Genomic DNA, 16,563 nt, shown 5'->3' with positions numbered 1-16,563 from the left:
CATTTCTCTATTTGATTCTTCCTTATGCTGTGTGTGGAAGAACAAACTGGGGCAATTTGCAGGCAAATTGAGATGCCTTTGAAGCAGTTTCAGAAACCACAGAAGTGTTTTCTGGGGTGAGGGTGGAGGGGGGCAGAACCGGGCCAAGCATATCCATATTATAGTTTGTAGTAGAGTTTGTTTCTATACTGCTTTGGGGCTTAAAGGTTCTCAGACCAGGGAATGGCATATTAATGCAACAATAGATGCAATGCAGTAAATCATCAATCAAAATGATGGAGTGAAATCACAACATAACAGGACAAGAATAAAAGGAAGTCTTCCCAAGCTAAAAGATGAAAAAGTTCTGTCATCAATACTGTATCCCACACACTTAGCAGCTACGCTAGTAACCTGAAGAGAAAATGAAAGGTATTACAAAAGCTTACTCCAGCTAGAGGAATTAAGTACCACTACCTCTATTTGCTCAGTGATTCAGAGCAAAAAAACAACCAGTTTAATTTTAAAAAGATTGGAAGTAGATCCAAAGTTAATAGTTGCAACAACTGGGGAGAGTCCAGGACTACTCCCTATAGTTTCTAGGAAAGTACAATCCCCGCAAAGCCAAAAAGGATGGGTTGTCCCTGGTCCTCATTAGGATAGATGAATATATAAATTTCATTTTCTCTGCATTTTATATTTTTCCATTTCTTCTCATATACACATTTTTGAATGTGAGATATACACATTTCCTCCCAATGAAAATAGTGATTTGCCATTGGTGCCTCTCTAAAGCCAGCTTTGACCACCCTCATTAATCCACAGTGGAAACCTTCTGGGTCATGCTGTTCTGGCTGCTGCTTCTTGATTCACCCCCTCAGCAGATAAGCTCCCAATTTGCAATTTCCCATAACCACAAATTGATTGGTTGATTGATTAATTGATTGATTGATTGATTTAAACAATTTATACACCACTTATGTACAATCATTTCTAAGTTGTTTACAAAGATGAAATCCCCCCCCCCAAAAAAATCAGTTTAAACTATCAAACATCAATCAATTAAAGTGGTACCTCGGTTTACATATGCTTCAGGCTACAGGCTCTGGTAACCCAGAAATAGTACCTCGGGTTAAGAACTTTGCTTCAGGATGAGAACAGAAATCGTGCTCCGGTGGCATGGCAGCAGCAGGAGGCCCCATTAGCTAAAGTGGTACCTCAGGTTAAGAACAGTTTCAGGTTAAGAACGGACCTCTGGAACGAATTAAATACTTAACCCGAGGTACCACTGTACCTGTTGTAATAATATAAAAAAGTGTTCATTATGTGCTAGAAGTTGAACAGGAAGGGAGCATGTCTGACCTTAACTGAAAGAAAGCTCCTTAAAATTTGGTCCAAAATACTAAAAAAAAACCCCACTCCTGTTGGATATAAGCCATGCATCAAAGCCATGAGGGACCCCAAGCAGTAACTCACCTGAAGACCTCAGTGATCGGGCAGGAATATTAGGGATTAGGCAGCCCTTGTTAAGGGCATTGTTAATTCATGCAAGAACGTTGAACCTGCCCTGGTGGCATGTGAGAAGCCAATGAAGGCTTTTGAGCACTGGAATTTTGTGGTGGTGATATTTTATCCCTATCAACAGTCTAGCTGAAGGGTGTTGCACAAGCTGGAGCCCACGGACCAGGCCCTACAGCCATTACACATTCAACCATGTGGGGAGGCTATGCAAATACAAATCAAAGCAGAAGGGACATGGGTTAAGAGTTGTGAGGAGATACCGGTACCTATTCTCCTCACAGAGCTACAATCTGCAGAATGGTATAACCATCAATCCTTTTTCACATGGGACACTGTGAAGGAAATAGGGGTCTCCTAACAACTCTCCACACCTGTAACAGTTCCCAGAATTCTTTAGGGGAAGCCATGGTATCATGGTGCTTTAAATGTGTGGTGTGAATGTTGCCCTACGTTACAGAATTTAAAAGGTTTAACAGTCATTTAAACTGTATTGGGAGAGTCCTAAAGATCCCTTAATAGCATTCTCAGTCTCCCTCACCAAAATACTCTTTGCATGATCTTTTGGAGAAGCCATGGCAGCTAATTGGGGTATGGGTGTGTACGTGTGTGTAAAAGTCAGCAGCATAACTATGCCATAAGCGTGCTAAGGAACTAAGCACTATGGAAATATTAATGGCTGCCAAGCTAAATATTTCTTTTGAATAATATTCCTCATCGTCTGTTGCATAGTTAATTGTTTAAATGGGTAGCACGCTTTTCGCCACCTGAGCTCTTTGTTCCATTTCCACACCCTGGCTTATGAAAATAAGCTGCTCAATTACTCCCTGCACAACTTAAACTTCCTACTTTTTATCTCCATCACACCACATTAAAAAAATGCTGCAAGAATATGGTGGTTAGCACTGCAGGAGACCCTTTCTTTTTTGAAAACTGTTTTTGCTGGTTTATTTCCCTCCCATCCCAAGGCCAAGCATGATTTCTATTCATTTCCACTTTAGCACAGCCTTGATATTCAAAGACACACACACACACACACACACACACACACACACGGAGTGTTGGCTTATACTGCAATTCCAAAGCCTAATGCAATCCACTCTCAAGTGGTAAGAATTTGGGGTCAGTCATGGCTGGCTAGCTTGCCAAGACAACACAGTCAGAAAGGATCTAGGTGAAAGGGGGAGGGGTACACTGTTTGGGAGCCTAGGCAGCCATGAACATGAAAAGAAATTCCTCCGGTGAAAGGATTGTGGAAGGAAAATGTTTTTTTCAAAGTCAAAGGTCGACCAGCACAAGGACGTAATGTAAGGGCATAAGAAGAGCTTTGTTGGATCAGTCCAAGTCCATCTGATCCAGCATCCTGTTCTCACAGTTGCCAACCAGATGCCCTAATGGGAAACCTGCAAGCAGGATCTGAGCACCAGAGCACCAGGTATTCAGAAGCATACTGCCCCCAACAGAGAAGGGACAACATAGAGACATCATAGTAGCCTTATTCTCCATGTATTTGTCCAATTCTCTTTGAAGGCTCATCCATACTTCCTGTTGTCCTGCTGCTTTGCCCCAGAAGAAACTGCTCTTTAGCGCCCAAGCAGAGCAAATGGCAATTCCGGTTTTCTCCAGATTGACGTTTGCTCTGATTTAGCACTAAAGAGCAAATTTTCCATGGGAAAGGAGTAGGAGTAAGGGGAAAACTGCTCAGACCCAAACCTAGAAAATGCTAGGTTAATGGTCTCTATTGTCCAAGTCTGGTTTAAGGCCATAGAAAGGGAGGGTTGGGGGGAGATCTTGAAGTTGCCCATCAACAACGGGCTGCAAACTGAGTAGGGCTACCTGTCATTTGGTCTCTGGCTTCATAGTGAGATGTGTTGTATTTCCATTTAAATTATAGTAATTATTTCTAAATTTGTATCTGTATGCATATACATTAGCACATGCAAATTTTATGAAAATTGGTATTCTGCTCTGATCCTTTTGGGGGTGAAGCATAAGTAGCAACCCTATATAGGGTTGAAGAGGTGGTTTCAGCACCAACTCTCTTGGCCTTGGCAACCCGAAACTGTAATTCTAGGAGTAGAATCGGGGTCTCCTAACAACTCCCAGCACATTTAACAAATTACAGTTCCCAGAATTCCTTGGGGGAGGCCATGACTGTTTAAAGTGGTATCATAGTGCTTTAAATGCATGCAGTGAATGTGGCCAAACTCAAGATAAATGAAATCTTTTTATGGCTAATATCAGCTGGTGTTACTCCTTCTCTTTTCTGTACTGCATTTGCAAATAAAGAAACAAATGTTGTTGTTTTTCAAATGCCTCAGACATGTCAGTATTTGGATTTGTGGGAGACAAAAAGGCTGTCAAAAAGGCCACCTACCTAGAGTCATCTAGTCCAACCCCCTGCAATGCAGAAATCTCAACTAGATCATATATGACAGATGACCATCCGACTTCTGCTTAGAAACCTCCAAGGAAGGAGAGCCCACCACTTCTGGTCGGAGTCTGTTCCACTATCAAACTGTCAGAAAGTTCTTCTGATGTTCAGCTGGAATATTTCTTGTAGCTTGACTTAGCTTCCTCTTCTTCATTTTTTCATTTTATCTGTTTATTCCACTTATATCCCACCTCTCCTCCAAGGAGCTCAAAGTGGTATACATGGTCCCCCACCCCGCACTGTATCCTCACAAAAACCCGGGGGAGGGATGCAAGACATTCAAGGGTCTGGAAACAAAGCCTCATGATAAATGGTTGAGGAAGTTGGGGTGCTCAGCCAGGAGAAGATTGGGAGGTGATGTGATAGACATCTTCAAATATCTGAAGGGCTGCCACATGAAAGATGGAGCAAGCTTGTTTTCTTCTGCTCCAGAGGGTAGAGCCCAAATCAATGGATTCAAATTATGAGAAAGTATATTCCATGGCCGGTCGGAAGCAATATCCTTCTGGATAACAGTTGCTGGGAACCACAGCGGGGGAGTGTCTAGTCAGCCACTGTGACAATAGGATGCTGGACTAGATGGGCCATTGCCTGATTGCTATAGAATCATAGAACTGTAGAGTTGGAAGGCGCCCTGAGGATCACCTTGTCCAACCCCCTGCAAGGCAGGAATATGTAGCTGTCCCATATGGGGATCGAACCTGCAACCTTGGTGTTACCAGCACCATGTTCAAACCAATTGAGCTACCCAGCCAGCAGAATTGTCTAATGTTCTTATGCCTTTGGTTCCTCTGGATGAAAGGTGTGTGTGTGTGTGTGTGTGTGTGTGTGTGTGTCCCTTTGCCCTCCCCAATAAAATATTTGAGGGGGCTCCCCCCCCCCAAGTTGCTGGGCATTGCCATTCAAAAACTGTGGGTGCACCACATCATGTGATCATTTTATTCAAGTTGGCATCCCTGTGTGAGTGTGAACTAGCATCCTACACAAAGATAAGGCGTTCCCCCATTGCCCCGCCCACTTCGGCCTCTTGTCCCGCCCACAGCTGGCAAGTGGCCCCCAAATGGTTTCCCAGGAGGGAATGTGGCCCTCCGACTCAACAAGCCTCCCCATCCCTGATCTGTAAGCTCCGCCGAGCCCTCCCCACTTCGGCTGCACAACTGCAGCGCCGAGAACTGGGAGGGAGGGGAGGGAGAGAGGCTCCTTGGCGGCGGCGGCGGCAGCAGCAGCAACAGTCGCATCTCGAAGCCGCTCCTCGGCCCGTTCTCTCGCTCGCTCGCTCGGCCCGCTCTCCTCCTCCTAGCCGAGCTTCCTCTCGGCCGGGCGGGCGCATGCGCGGGCAGAGCGGCCGACGTCAGCCAGCCCAGCCTCGCCTGTGCAAGGGAAGGCAGCCTCGGCGCGGCTCAGCCCTGGCGCACTCGCCCGCCCTCCCCGCTCCCTCCCTCCTCCTCGCCTGGCTGCTGCTGCTGCCGCTGCTGCTGCCGCGAGCTCGCGTCGCCCCTTTCTGCATTTCTTGCCGTTAGGATCGGCTGAGCGATGCGATCGCTCGCAGCCATCGCCGCCGCCGCCCATTAGAGACCCCCAGGTTCGGGGGAGGGAGGAGAGGAAGACTCGCCAGGAGGAAGGAAGCGCCTCGCCCCGAGAGCCGTCCAGGCAGCAGCCCAGCGACGAAGGCAGGCATCCCGCCGGCGACACAGCCGCCCAGAGGGGAAAGGGCTCGGCTCTCGCTCCGACGCCAGCAGCAGCCCCAGCGCGCTCGCCACCCGCCCGCCCGCTGCCGCGTCCCCCAAGAGGCCGCCCAGCTCCAGACCAGGCAAGGGGGCGCCCAGAGCCCATCGCGCCCTGCTCCTTCTCCCATCGCAAGAGATCTCCCTCGTCTCCTTCCAGCGCACCCCCCCCAGCAGCGCCTGCCAGCCCCCGGAAGGCTCGGCTCTCATTTGGATGCATTGATTTGCTGGGGCTACGGAGACGCAGAGCCGGGAAGGCAGAAGGAGAAGAGCGAGGGGGCAGCCAGCCAGGGAGAGAGAGAGAGAATCTGTATTATATTCCCCCTGGTGCTTCATTTTAATTTATTTTTGACATCTAAGCAAAGATCTACATCCCCACCCCGCTCCTTCCTATCTTGCTTTTCTGCTGCGTTGGTGGTTGTGTTTTAATTTTTGTTTCCCCTCCCGTTTTTCCTCCTTGGAGTGTCTGATAAAAAGGGGGGGTTGGGGGGACCGAAAGAAGTGTCCGCCAGCCCGGGAGAACACATTTCCCGGCCACCATGGGATGTACACTGAGCGCCGAAGAAAGAGCCGCCTTGGAGAGGAGCAAGGCGATCGAAAAGAACCTCAAGGAGGACGGCATCAGCGCGGCCAAAGATGTGAAGCTGCTCTTGCTAGGTAAGCGGGCTCGAGCCCAGCTGCGCCCCCTCCCTCCCTCCCTCCACACCCAGGTAGGATTCTGACACAGCCAGACCCCCCCCCCAGGTCCACCACTCCCGTGTGTCAGCCCCTATCCCGGCCACCTTCCTATTTAGATTGGCATTTCATCTCTGCTTGCCACATTTGTTGGGCAGAGCCATCGCTTTCCCCCCTCCCTCGAAACAAACAAACACACACACACTTATTTGCCATTCTCGCCCCACCTGCCTGCCTTGTCAACTCTAGAGCGCAAATACGATCTTCTCTCTCCAGTTAAAAGGGCGGCGCGGGGGGGGGGGCGGACACCCATTCCCTTCCACCAACTAGGTGTGATTTATTTTCCATCCTCCATCTTCTGCCCCACCTATTGTACAACTATGCTCCATCTCTCCCCTCCGCTATCTCCCTCCCTCTCCCCATCTCTTACACACACACGTACACTGGCAGGCCCTTTCCTTTTAGGCATGATTTTGCTGAGCCTCATTGCATCATGTGCAAAAAAAAGTAAAATAAAAAAATCAATTGTATTGCCCAAATGGAAACCTTCGATAGCCCACCCAACAGGTATGATTCTGTGCCACCTCCCCATTCTTCTGCATTGAAAACTACCCTACCATTATCTCTTTTGCACGGAAACCTCAATTGCACAAACATGATCTCTCCTCTTCGCCCCCCCCCCCCGCCGTGGCAACCATTAGTGCAGCTGCTCCTTCCTATGTAATCTCCTTGATCTCCTTATATTATCACCCTCGCCAGATCTTGCCTTTATCGGGGTTTTATTTTTGGCTTTTTGTCCTAACAGGGGCTGGGGAATCCGGGAAAAGCACCATCGTGAAGCAGATGAAGTAAGTCCCCCTTTGAGGATTTTACATCATCACAGCAGTCTTATTTAGCGTGTGTGTGTGTGTGTTGTGCCTATCCCAATGATTTTAGCATGTTGCCATTCAAAAGGGAGGGGGGAGAGAAACCCAGGCACCACCCCCCGATTTCTTGTTGTGGGAATTGGCAAGGCGGGGTGGGCTTGGGTGGGGAGAGAGACCAACGGGGAGGATAAAGGCGAACAGGTCTTTTTTGGTTGTATGAATGGGCGTCCGCCATGTTTGAAGTGGGAAGCTCTGCTTGGGGATTGCTCCTTGCTGGCTGCCTTGGAGGGGCCCTCTTGCGGGGAGGCCAACATCTGGAGCAGGGATTGAGGAGGCTGGGAAGGCGGATGGGCAAGAGGGGGGGTGGGCATCCAGCCCCACCCCGCCCCACCCTCTCTCCTTTTTATGCTAACCAAGGAAGCTCCAGGTGTCCGCTGTTCTATAGCTTTGGTGCTGAAGTGTGGTTGCTCTGCTGCTCTCCCTCCTTCGCCACCCCAAAGAAAGGAGGAGGGAGCAGGGAGGGGCTGGCAGGGTCCTGGGAAGGATGTGCCTGGCCGAGATCGTCCAACCAGGCGCAGCCATTAAACATCACACTGTCAATGAAGCTTAATGTCGGGATCTTATCTCCTTCCCTGAGCTCCCTCCTGATCTCCTCCCTCATTTGATCTCCGGACATGGGCTGCTTAGGCAGGATCGCCTATCTCTGCTTCATTTCTCTCTTTCTATCGGGTGGTGGAAATCTGCTCATTAGGCAGATTTAAAGCAAGCCTCGCTGACGCTTATCGTCCTCTCTCCCCCCCCTCCCATCTTCTCCTTTCTAGATTTGAGCCTCTAAACACCCCCCCCCATTTAATTAATTATGGCAGAATTTGGCTTGCAACTGCAAATTAAGCTGGGATATGGGAGGAAATAAATCAGCAGCCAGCTAACGAAGGATGCAGCTCCGTCCCCTCTCTTTTTACGCACGACACCCAAACCCTGCTTAATTTCGTCCCCAACACCTTAACGGGGCGCCATAGGAGCTATTCCGGTCAACTTCCTTCCTTCTCTGCTCCGCAGCGGCCGATCCTGCGTAACGATCTATGATATTGATTTGAAAATCCCATGAGGTGTGTGTATGTGTGCCAGGAAGAAAGGCTGTGTTTGGGCAGCTGGCTAGGCACAGGTGTTGTGTAGCCCCATCGTGCACCCAGGCCGAGCGAGTGAGGGTGCCGGTGCAACGAACAAGTCTCTGCATCTGGTTGCACCTTGCTTTGGGAGGTGGACGAATGGTGTTCCTTTGGGAAGGGGGACATCGGTTGGGGAGTGGGGAGTATGGACGATGGGATAGAGTGTTCCCATTTTAGAGAACGAAAAGAAGCCAAAAGGTGGTCGTGGGGAAAGAATCCCAGCATTGCATTGCAATGCAATGCTTTGGGTTCCCAGTTGCCGTTTGCAAGGCGTTTGCCTTGCAAGAAAAGGAGAGCGAGGTTCGCTGTTGCTGACTGCAAGAGCCTTCCCCGCCCTTTAGGCGGCTTGCGTGTTGCTAAGCGAGAGAGGGAGAAATGCACACTCGTTTGCAAAGCTGCGCGCTTCCTTTCTCTCTCTCTCATACATACACACCCCTACAGCGACCACTGTGTGTTCTCCCACCCCTGGGCTCTATTATCTCTTCGCTTGTTCCTGGGGTGGCAGGTAAAGGTTTCAGGCTGTGCAAGTGGTGGACAGCGCCCAGAAGAGACTCGAATAGGCTCTTGGGAGATCGGCAAGACTCGGCTTGTCTCGGCTATTGTCGGGCGCAGCGCTTGTCTTGTCTTCGGAAGCGTTCGGTTGGAAAAAAAAATGCGTCGGCAAGGTTCGGCCCAGTTCGGATACTGGATTACCATGATTGGAACACATGTATAATTTGCATTTAGCTGTGATTCTTCTGACTGGAATTGCAGTCCGGTCCTCCTCCTGACTAGAAATCTTTGCTCTGGAAGACCCTGGCCTAGACTAGAGGATAAAGCTGCTTCTAACAGTATATATTCTGAGCTGCCCTTAGTACTGGGGAAGGAATTTAAAACCCTGACAATTTGAATGTTGCCATTATGAACAGTTTTTACAATGCCTTTCCTTCCTTATGCATGCAGCTGGGAGGAAGCCCCTTTGAATTAAAGGCATCTTCCATCTGTGCAATGGATTGTGCTCCACAACACAAACAATTCATAGTTCAAATACATTATTTTATATCCATTTATCCTCCCAACATCCCTGTGAAGTGGATCACTTTTATCTTCATTTTGTGGACAGAGGTCTGAGAAATGCCTAGTGGGTGAGCTCGTGTCTGGTCAGGGACTTTTGTGTCTGTGGTAGAATCCAGATCAGAACCCAACCTTCTCATGGGATTAATGAGGGTGGGTAGATGTCTTTAAACTTCCAGTGTTTTAGGGAAACAGCCAGACATCAGCAGTGGCTGTACTAATAAGGAATTGCTAAGCATGGGCGGAGGCCATCAGCTGCAGCCAGCATGGCCAATGGTCTGGGATTATGGGAGTTGCAGTCCAGCAATACATGGAGAACCACATGTATTGTAAGGTTTGTGTGGTGGGAAACAGATGAGTTGGATGCAGCAGTCAAAGGCAGCTGAACTGTGGAATCAATGGGACAAATCAATCACGACTTAAGCCAACCTCCCAGATGGTTTGAATCATAGAGTCGTAGGGTTTGGAAGAGACCATGAGGCTCCTCTAGCCCACTCCCCAACCCCCTGCAATGCAGGAATCCTTTGCCCAACATTGGGCTCAAACCCACAACCCTGAGATTAAGAGTCTCATGCTCTGAGCTATCCTAGCTTGGGGACTTTGTGGGTTGTACTAAAATAAAATTTAAAGTAAAAGTCGGCACTTTGCATAGTTGTAGTGATGGCCACCGACATGGATGACTTTAAAGGAGGATTAGACAAATTCATGGAGGAGAAGGTTCTCAGTGGAGGCAGAACACACAATGGTTGTGTTCTTCCTCCACTGTTGGAGGTGGTATACTTCTGAATGCCAGATGCTGGGAATCACTGCTGCTGGCCACTGTGAGAACAGAGTGCTGGACTAGATGGGCCTTTTGCCTGATCCACCAGGCTCTTATGTTCTAAAAAAAGAAAAGGAAGAAATCTGGGATTATCATCCATTTATTTATTGGTATTTGATCTTCTCACATTCCACCCCAGCCTTCAAAAACCGGGTGCCCTCCAGATGCAGCTCTCAGCAGCCCTGCTGGCTGGGTCGGATAAGAATTGCAGTCTAATAATAATAATAATAATAATAATAATAATAATAATAATTTATTATTTGTACCCCGCCCATCTGGCTGGGCCTCCCCAGCCACTCTAGGTGGCTTCCAACAAAGATTAAAAATACATTAAATGTCACACATTAAAAACTTCCTTGAACAGGGCTGCCTTCAGATGTCTTCTAAATGTCAGGTAGTTGTTTATCTCTTTGACATCTGATCAGTCCAAACATCTGGAGGGCACAAGTTTGGGGATGGCTGACTTTAATCATTAAGGAACTTCTTCCACTGATTTCAGTGGAACTAATTTAGCCCGCCTGCCAAGTGTGTGGTCTGCTACTGAGCTACAGACCTTCCTTTTTGTTTACACCCACTTTCTTTAAAACAAAAAGGAGGAAGAGGCTTTGCATAGCCTGTATTTCATTGCCGTTGTTATTATGAGGTATAAAAAAGCAACTTTTATTATTATTAACATTTTTATATTGCTTTTCATTTATGAAAGCGTTCACACCATAATAAAGCACAACAGAATCCAGTACAAATGGATAATTGGTAAAATACTGCAGGAACCAAGAACATGTCCTGAGCTGTACAAGGCAGCTTCCTAAATTTCTTCCTGGTGGAAGATTTGGAGTCTGGCTTGTTTTTGTCATTTGTTATTTTGGGGCCCCACCTGGTCCCACGGATCTGTTGATTATTTGGAGTTGATGTCTTAGAGGAAGGGAAGGCATTTGCACTTATTCGCCTTTTAGGAATTCTAGAGAACTAGCATTCTTTAAATGTGCCTTAATATATGGAATGGCCTATCACTTAATTCAAACAGTAGGAGTGGAGGGGGGATAGGAAACATTTCAGCTGAATTCCAGGGGGATCATTTATATCTCTCTCACACACACACTCACTCAAACACACACACACATATATTGCTAGCAGAAATGCACAGATTGCATCTAATAGACATAATTTGTTATATAAGGCAAGATCAGCTTAACAGGAATTGGTTGCAGAACAGGAATGGATTAACCAATTTGACAGCGTCACCTTCCATGTGGCTAGGTATCTTTCTGTAGGATTCTTGCTGCCAAGATGGGGAATAGATAGTTGGAAGTTCTCATTCTAGAATTTTGTCTGTGATACCTACTTTCTGCAAAAAGTAGACAAAGCAGTTAACCTGTAACACTGTGCAGGTCTGTAAGAGGGGGCTCACGTTGCCCCTCGATGCTGCATTCATTGCCTCTATGTTAGAAACTAACTTCTAACTTCATTTTCTCCCTGACACGGGTTGCTGGTTTTGTTTTGTTTTGTTTTTAAATAGAGGAGTGTTCAATTACATAAGTCCCACCTGCTAGCTGAAGTGGTACTGGCCACAAACTGGCAACATTATCTGTTGTGTGGCCTAGTTCACACCTTGTGGGGTTGTAGCCAACTAAGTTTGACTTTGATAGAACCACAGAACTTAAGAAATATGGCTAACTTCAGTCCATTAATTTTTGGATCTTTGTGACTTTTCAGTATACCTCAATATGTGTGTATCTAGATCTAGATCAACTTTCCCTAACCTGGTGCCCTCAAGATGTTTTGAACTCCAGCTCTTACTAGTTCCAGGCAGCCAGTTTAAGGATGATAGGTGCTGTAGTCCAGATCACCTTCCTGGTTAGGGAAGGTTCATCAAGACCAGGGTTTCCCAAACTTGGGTCTCTAGCTGTTTTTGGACTACAACTCCCATCATCCCCAGCTAGCAGGAGCAGTGATCAGGGATGATGGGAATTGTAGCCAAAAACAGCTGCAGACCCAAGTTTGGGAAACCCTGATCTAGATAAATTCTGCAGCTCCTGACCATATACATTTATATCTCACCTTTCATCCAAGTCCCTCCAGATGTTGAGGGACTCCAACTCAGTCCCAGCCAGCATGGTCAGGGATGATGGGGGTTGCAGTCCAGCAACATCTGGAAGGACAAACATTAGCTTAGTCTGGTCTATGCGTCTCTTACCACCCCCATTTCACCCTTCCAATTGGCCATTGAGAGTTGGTCACTCCTCTAACCAGTCCACCACACCAACTATTAAATAAGTGAATGGTCAAATATGTTTTGCAGTCTTTAGTGACTCGTTTTGGCTTCTGCCTTTCTCAGTAGCACACAGTTGGGATTTCTCTGTACGCTTGCACGCTCCCTTATATTTTCTCAATGGATTTCATATATCCAGTCAAACAGACTGCTGCAAGCAGTAGCAGCGGCAGCTGAGGCTCCGAGGTGGTGTAGCACTGCTACAAATAATACAGCTAGTCTCCTCATTAGTCTGTGCTGTGTTTGCATCAGAAAGTGCATTCCTCACAGGCCATTCGCAGAAGCTGAAAATAGGTCTTGGGTGTTATCTGCAAGATTACAAAGGCATGTAAAGTTGTTCTGCATGCATGTTTCCACCATCAGGATTTGTTTGTGGCATTGCTTGGAGAGGCTGAAGATCTCTGTTCCCTGAGAGAGCACTACAAGAGCAAAATACTGCTAAAATCAGAACAGGAGGGAACATAGAATGATAGGCCCTATCTGCCCCGTATACTTAAAGCAGTATCATACCACTTTAAACAGTCATGGTTTACTGCCCCTCTCAAAATAATCCTGGGAAGTTTAGTATGTCTAGGGTGCTGAGAGTTGTTAGGAGACCCCTATTCTCCTCACAGAGCTACAAGCCTCAGAGTAGTATAGCAGTCAATTCCTCTTCTCAGGGAACTCTGGAATATGTAGCTCTGTGAGGGAAATAGGGGTCTCCTACCAGAGTGCCAACTTGAATAAAATGATGTGGGGGCCCAGGTAAGCCACACCCTGCATAGTTGATCATATGACACGTTGCACACACAACGTGCCCATCAACTGGGGACAGGGCTGGCCCCCTCAAATATTTTATGTGGGGGCAAAGCCCCCTAGGCCCCTAGGAGTTGGCTCCTGTGGTCTCCTAACAACACTCAGTACGCTTAACAGACTGCAGTCCTCATGGTTCTTCGTAGGAAGTTACGGGTGGCGCTGTGGGTTAAACCACAGAGCCTAGGACTTGCCGATCAGAAGGTCAGCGGTTCGAATCCCCGCAACGAGGTGAGCTCCCGTTGCTCGGTCCCTGCTCCTGCCAACCTAGCAGTTTGAAAGCACATCAAAGTACAAGTAGATAAATAGGTAGCACTCCGGTGGGAAGGTAAACGGCGTTTCCATGCGCTGCTCTGGTTCACCGGCTCCCTCAGCCAATAAAGCGAGATGAGTGTCACAACCCCAGAGTTAAAATAAAAAAATTCCTTCCTGTAGCACCTTAAAGACCAACTAAGTTAGTTCTTGGTATAAGCTTTCGTGTGCATGCACACTTCTTCAGATACACACTTCTTCAGAAGTGTGCATGCACACGAAAGCTTATACCAAGAACTAACTTAGTTGGTCTTTAAGGTGCTACAGGAAGGAATTTTTTTATTTTGACTATGGCAGACCAACACGGCTACCTATCTGTAACTGGAACCCCAGAGTTGTTCACGACTGGACCTAATGGTCAGGGGTCCCTTTACTTTTACCTTTATGGTTGTTTTAAGTGGTGTGACACTGCTTTAGAGATATAGGGCAGATGGGGCCGTAGAGTTGGAAGGGACCTGTAAGCTCATCTAGTCAAACCCCTTGTTCATGCAGGGAACTCAGTACTGCAGTATCGCTGATAGGTGCCCATGTAGCAGCTGCTGAGAGACCTCTAAACAAGGAGAGCAGTCTGTTCCATCATGTTATTAGGGACTACAACTCCCATTAATCCTTGCTGGAACCGTCATTGGGCAGGGATGATGGGAATTATAGTCCAAAACATCTGGAGGGTATCTGATTGGTTAAAGGTTAGACAGACTAATGAACTAACTTGGGATATAAGGCACCTTTCTTTTCCCCATTCTCTATCACTTTTAAAGAAGGGACTCGTTTATTCATTTATTTTGCCATACATGGCAGCTAAACTTCTGGTTTAGGTGTTCTGCTGCATTTTGTACATTTATATATGCATTTAATTTATATCCCACCCCACTTCCCAAGTGTCTGGATGGCAATTGATTGATTGATTGATTGATTGATAATGAAAATTGACCTCAGGAGAAGGCAGAGCCAGGGGATTGTCTACTAAAACCTTATATAAGCCATTTAATCTTTAATGCCCTTTACTTTATGATGCTGCTGAAAACGAATTGTTGATCACATAGCTCTACATTCACACTGAGGTGGGCAAAGAAACTGGTGTAAATAAACATATATATTTACATGCTTTGGGGGGGCAAAACCCCTCTCAAGGCAGCTGGATAAAACCAGTAATAACCATTAAAACAACAGCCAGTTTCTTAAAAGAAGAGTTCAATCACAATGGCTAAATTGTCAGGGACAATATGCACAGGAATGCAGGTTTCTGGGGACCATGAGTGAGAACTTTGAGAACAGGATGGTGGACAAGACAGACCTTTGGCCTGGTTCAGCAGGGCTGCTCTTATGCAATAGTAAGAGACAACATTAATTCCATCAGTCCAATAAGCACATCTCAAGAGGAAAATAGACGGGACTTCAGAGCCTTTCAAAAGACTGGTAACGCCAGGGCTTGCTAGACCCTGGGTGATAAGGCATTCCAGAGACAAGGGGTCACTGCAAAGAAAGGCCTCTCTTTCTCTGTCTTTTGCCAAATCTTTTTAAAATGATTTTCAATATTTTACAAATTGGTTGCTAATTAAAACAAATTGAAACAAATTTAACATAGGAAGGCCTTTCTCTAATGCTCTAGCAAATCCCCCACCCCCACTACTTGAACGTTGCTTTTCAAAGCCTTGACAAGTGTCAACCGCTGCTCCCAGCCCAGTGTGATTGAGGGGAAATGAGGTGGTGCTGCGGGAGTGAAATGGAGCAGGAGTTTGCACAAATAAATGGCAAGGATAATACTTTCCTCATCTCCTTCAACGTATTGATCAATTGCATCCAATGGACATTGACAGTGCAAAGTGCATTCTTCCACTATGCTGGAAAGCTGTTCCTAAAGGAAGTGTCTTGATATTGCAAATTGGGCTGTTGGAACGGGAAGAGTGTATGTGAGGGAGAAAAGCTGGGAGTTGTTGTTGTTGATGATAATTAATCCGGTGGAAGGAAAAGAACTGCTTCTGTTGAATATGCTATCTAAGGCCATCTGAAGAAGGAACTTGTTTCTAGGCCCTTGTTCATGCCGTACATCATACTGCTTTAAACAGTCACAGCTACCCTAAAGAATTCTGGGAACAACAGTCTGTTAAAGGTGCTGAGAGTTGTTAGGAGACTTCTAGTCCCCTTCCATAGCTACAATAGTTTCAGAATCAACCCCTCTTCTTGGGGAACTTTGGGATTTGTAGCTCTGTGAGAGGAATAGGGGGTCTCTGGTCAAGAGCCTGCCCCTTTAGCAAACTAAGGCTCCCAGAATTCTTGGGGGGCAGCCACAACAGTTTATAATGGGGCTTCCCAAACTTGGGTTCCCAGCTGTTTTTGGACTAGTCTTCCCATCATCCCTGACCTCTGTCCTGCAAGCTAGGGATGATGGGATTTGTAGTCCAGAACAGCTGGAAACCCAAGTTTGGGAAACCCTGGTTTAAAATGTGCTTTAATGTATGGTGTGAAAGTGGCCTATGTGTCTTGGGAGGGGGATGCAAGGAACTGTAGCTCTTCTCAATATGTGGACAGCAGAGGCTGCAAGTGCTTGGTGATGAGGGCAGATCAATCCACTTAAGAGTACTATGCCATGGAATCACTGACTGTTTAAGAATACTATACTACAGACTCATACCTCTCCAAAACAGAGGAATTGCATTACTCAGTGCTTTTTTTTCTAAAAAAAAATGTTTAGGGGTACTCTGCTTTTGACTCAAGAAAATCACCGTTTTATAGTTCAAATCAGGAAAAATAAATACAGTAAATGGAGACAAGTACAAAGGTTCACAAAATGTTTAGGGGTATGCGTACCCCTGTGTGGCCCCAGAAAAAAAGCACTGGCGTTACCTGAAAATAGGACAGAAGAGACTCTAAAATGTTTCTTTTTTAAAAGTAGCGAGGGGGAGTTGATGGGTAGTTACCTCTGTTCTTAAATCTCATATTGGAATGTCCAGC

General features: G+C 46.7%; 1 protein-coding gene across 2 annotated transcripts in view; it reads left to right on the top strand.

Moving 5' to 3' along the window:
- The first annotated feature begins 5,328 nt into the window (after nt 1-5,328).
- Nucleotides 5,329-16,563, top strand: part of GNAO1 (G protein subunit alpha o1) — a 174,016-nt gene continuing 162,781 nt past the window's right edge. Inside the window, exons 1-2 of one of the 2 annotated variants that reach the window (XM_081200866.1) lie at nt 5,329-6,312; nt 7,136-7,178. In XM_081200866.1, the coding sequence (XP_081056992.1) occupies nt 6,195-6,312; nt 7,136-7,178 (161 nt within the window). In that variant the 5' untranslated portion in view covers nt 5,329-6,194. The remainder of the gene's footprint in view (nt 6,313-7,135; nt 7,179-16,563) is intronic. The other variant, XM_081200867.1, reaches the window with a different exon arrangement.

This window comes from Podarcis bocagei (genome assembly GCF_964188305.1).
Source record: "Podarcis bocagei genome assembly, chromosome: 7".
Lineage (NCBI taxonomy): Eukaryota > Metazoa > Chordata > Lepidosauria > Squamata > Lacertidae > Podarcis > Podarcis bocagei.
Note: the sequence above shows the minus strand (reverse complement) of the source record. Positions and strands in the feature narration are given on the sequence as shown.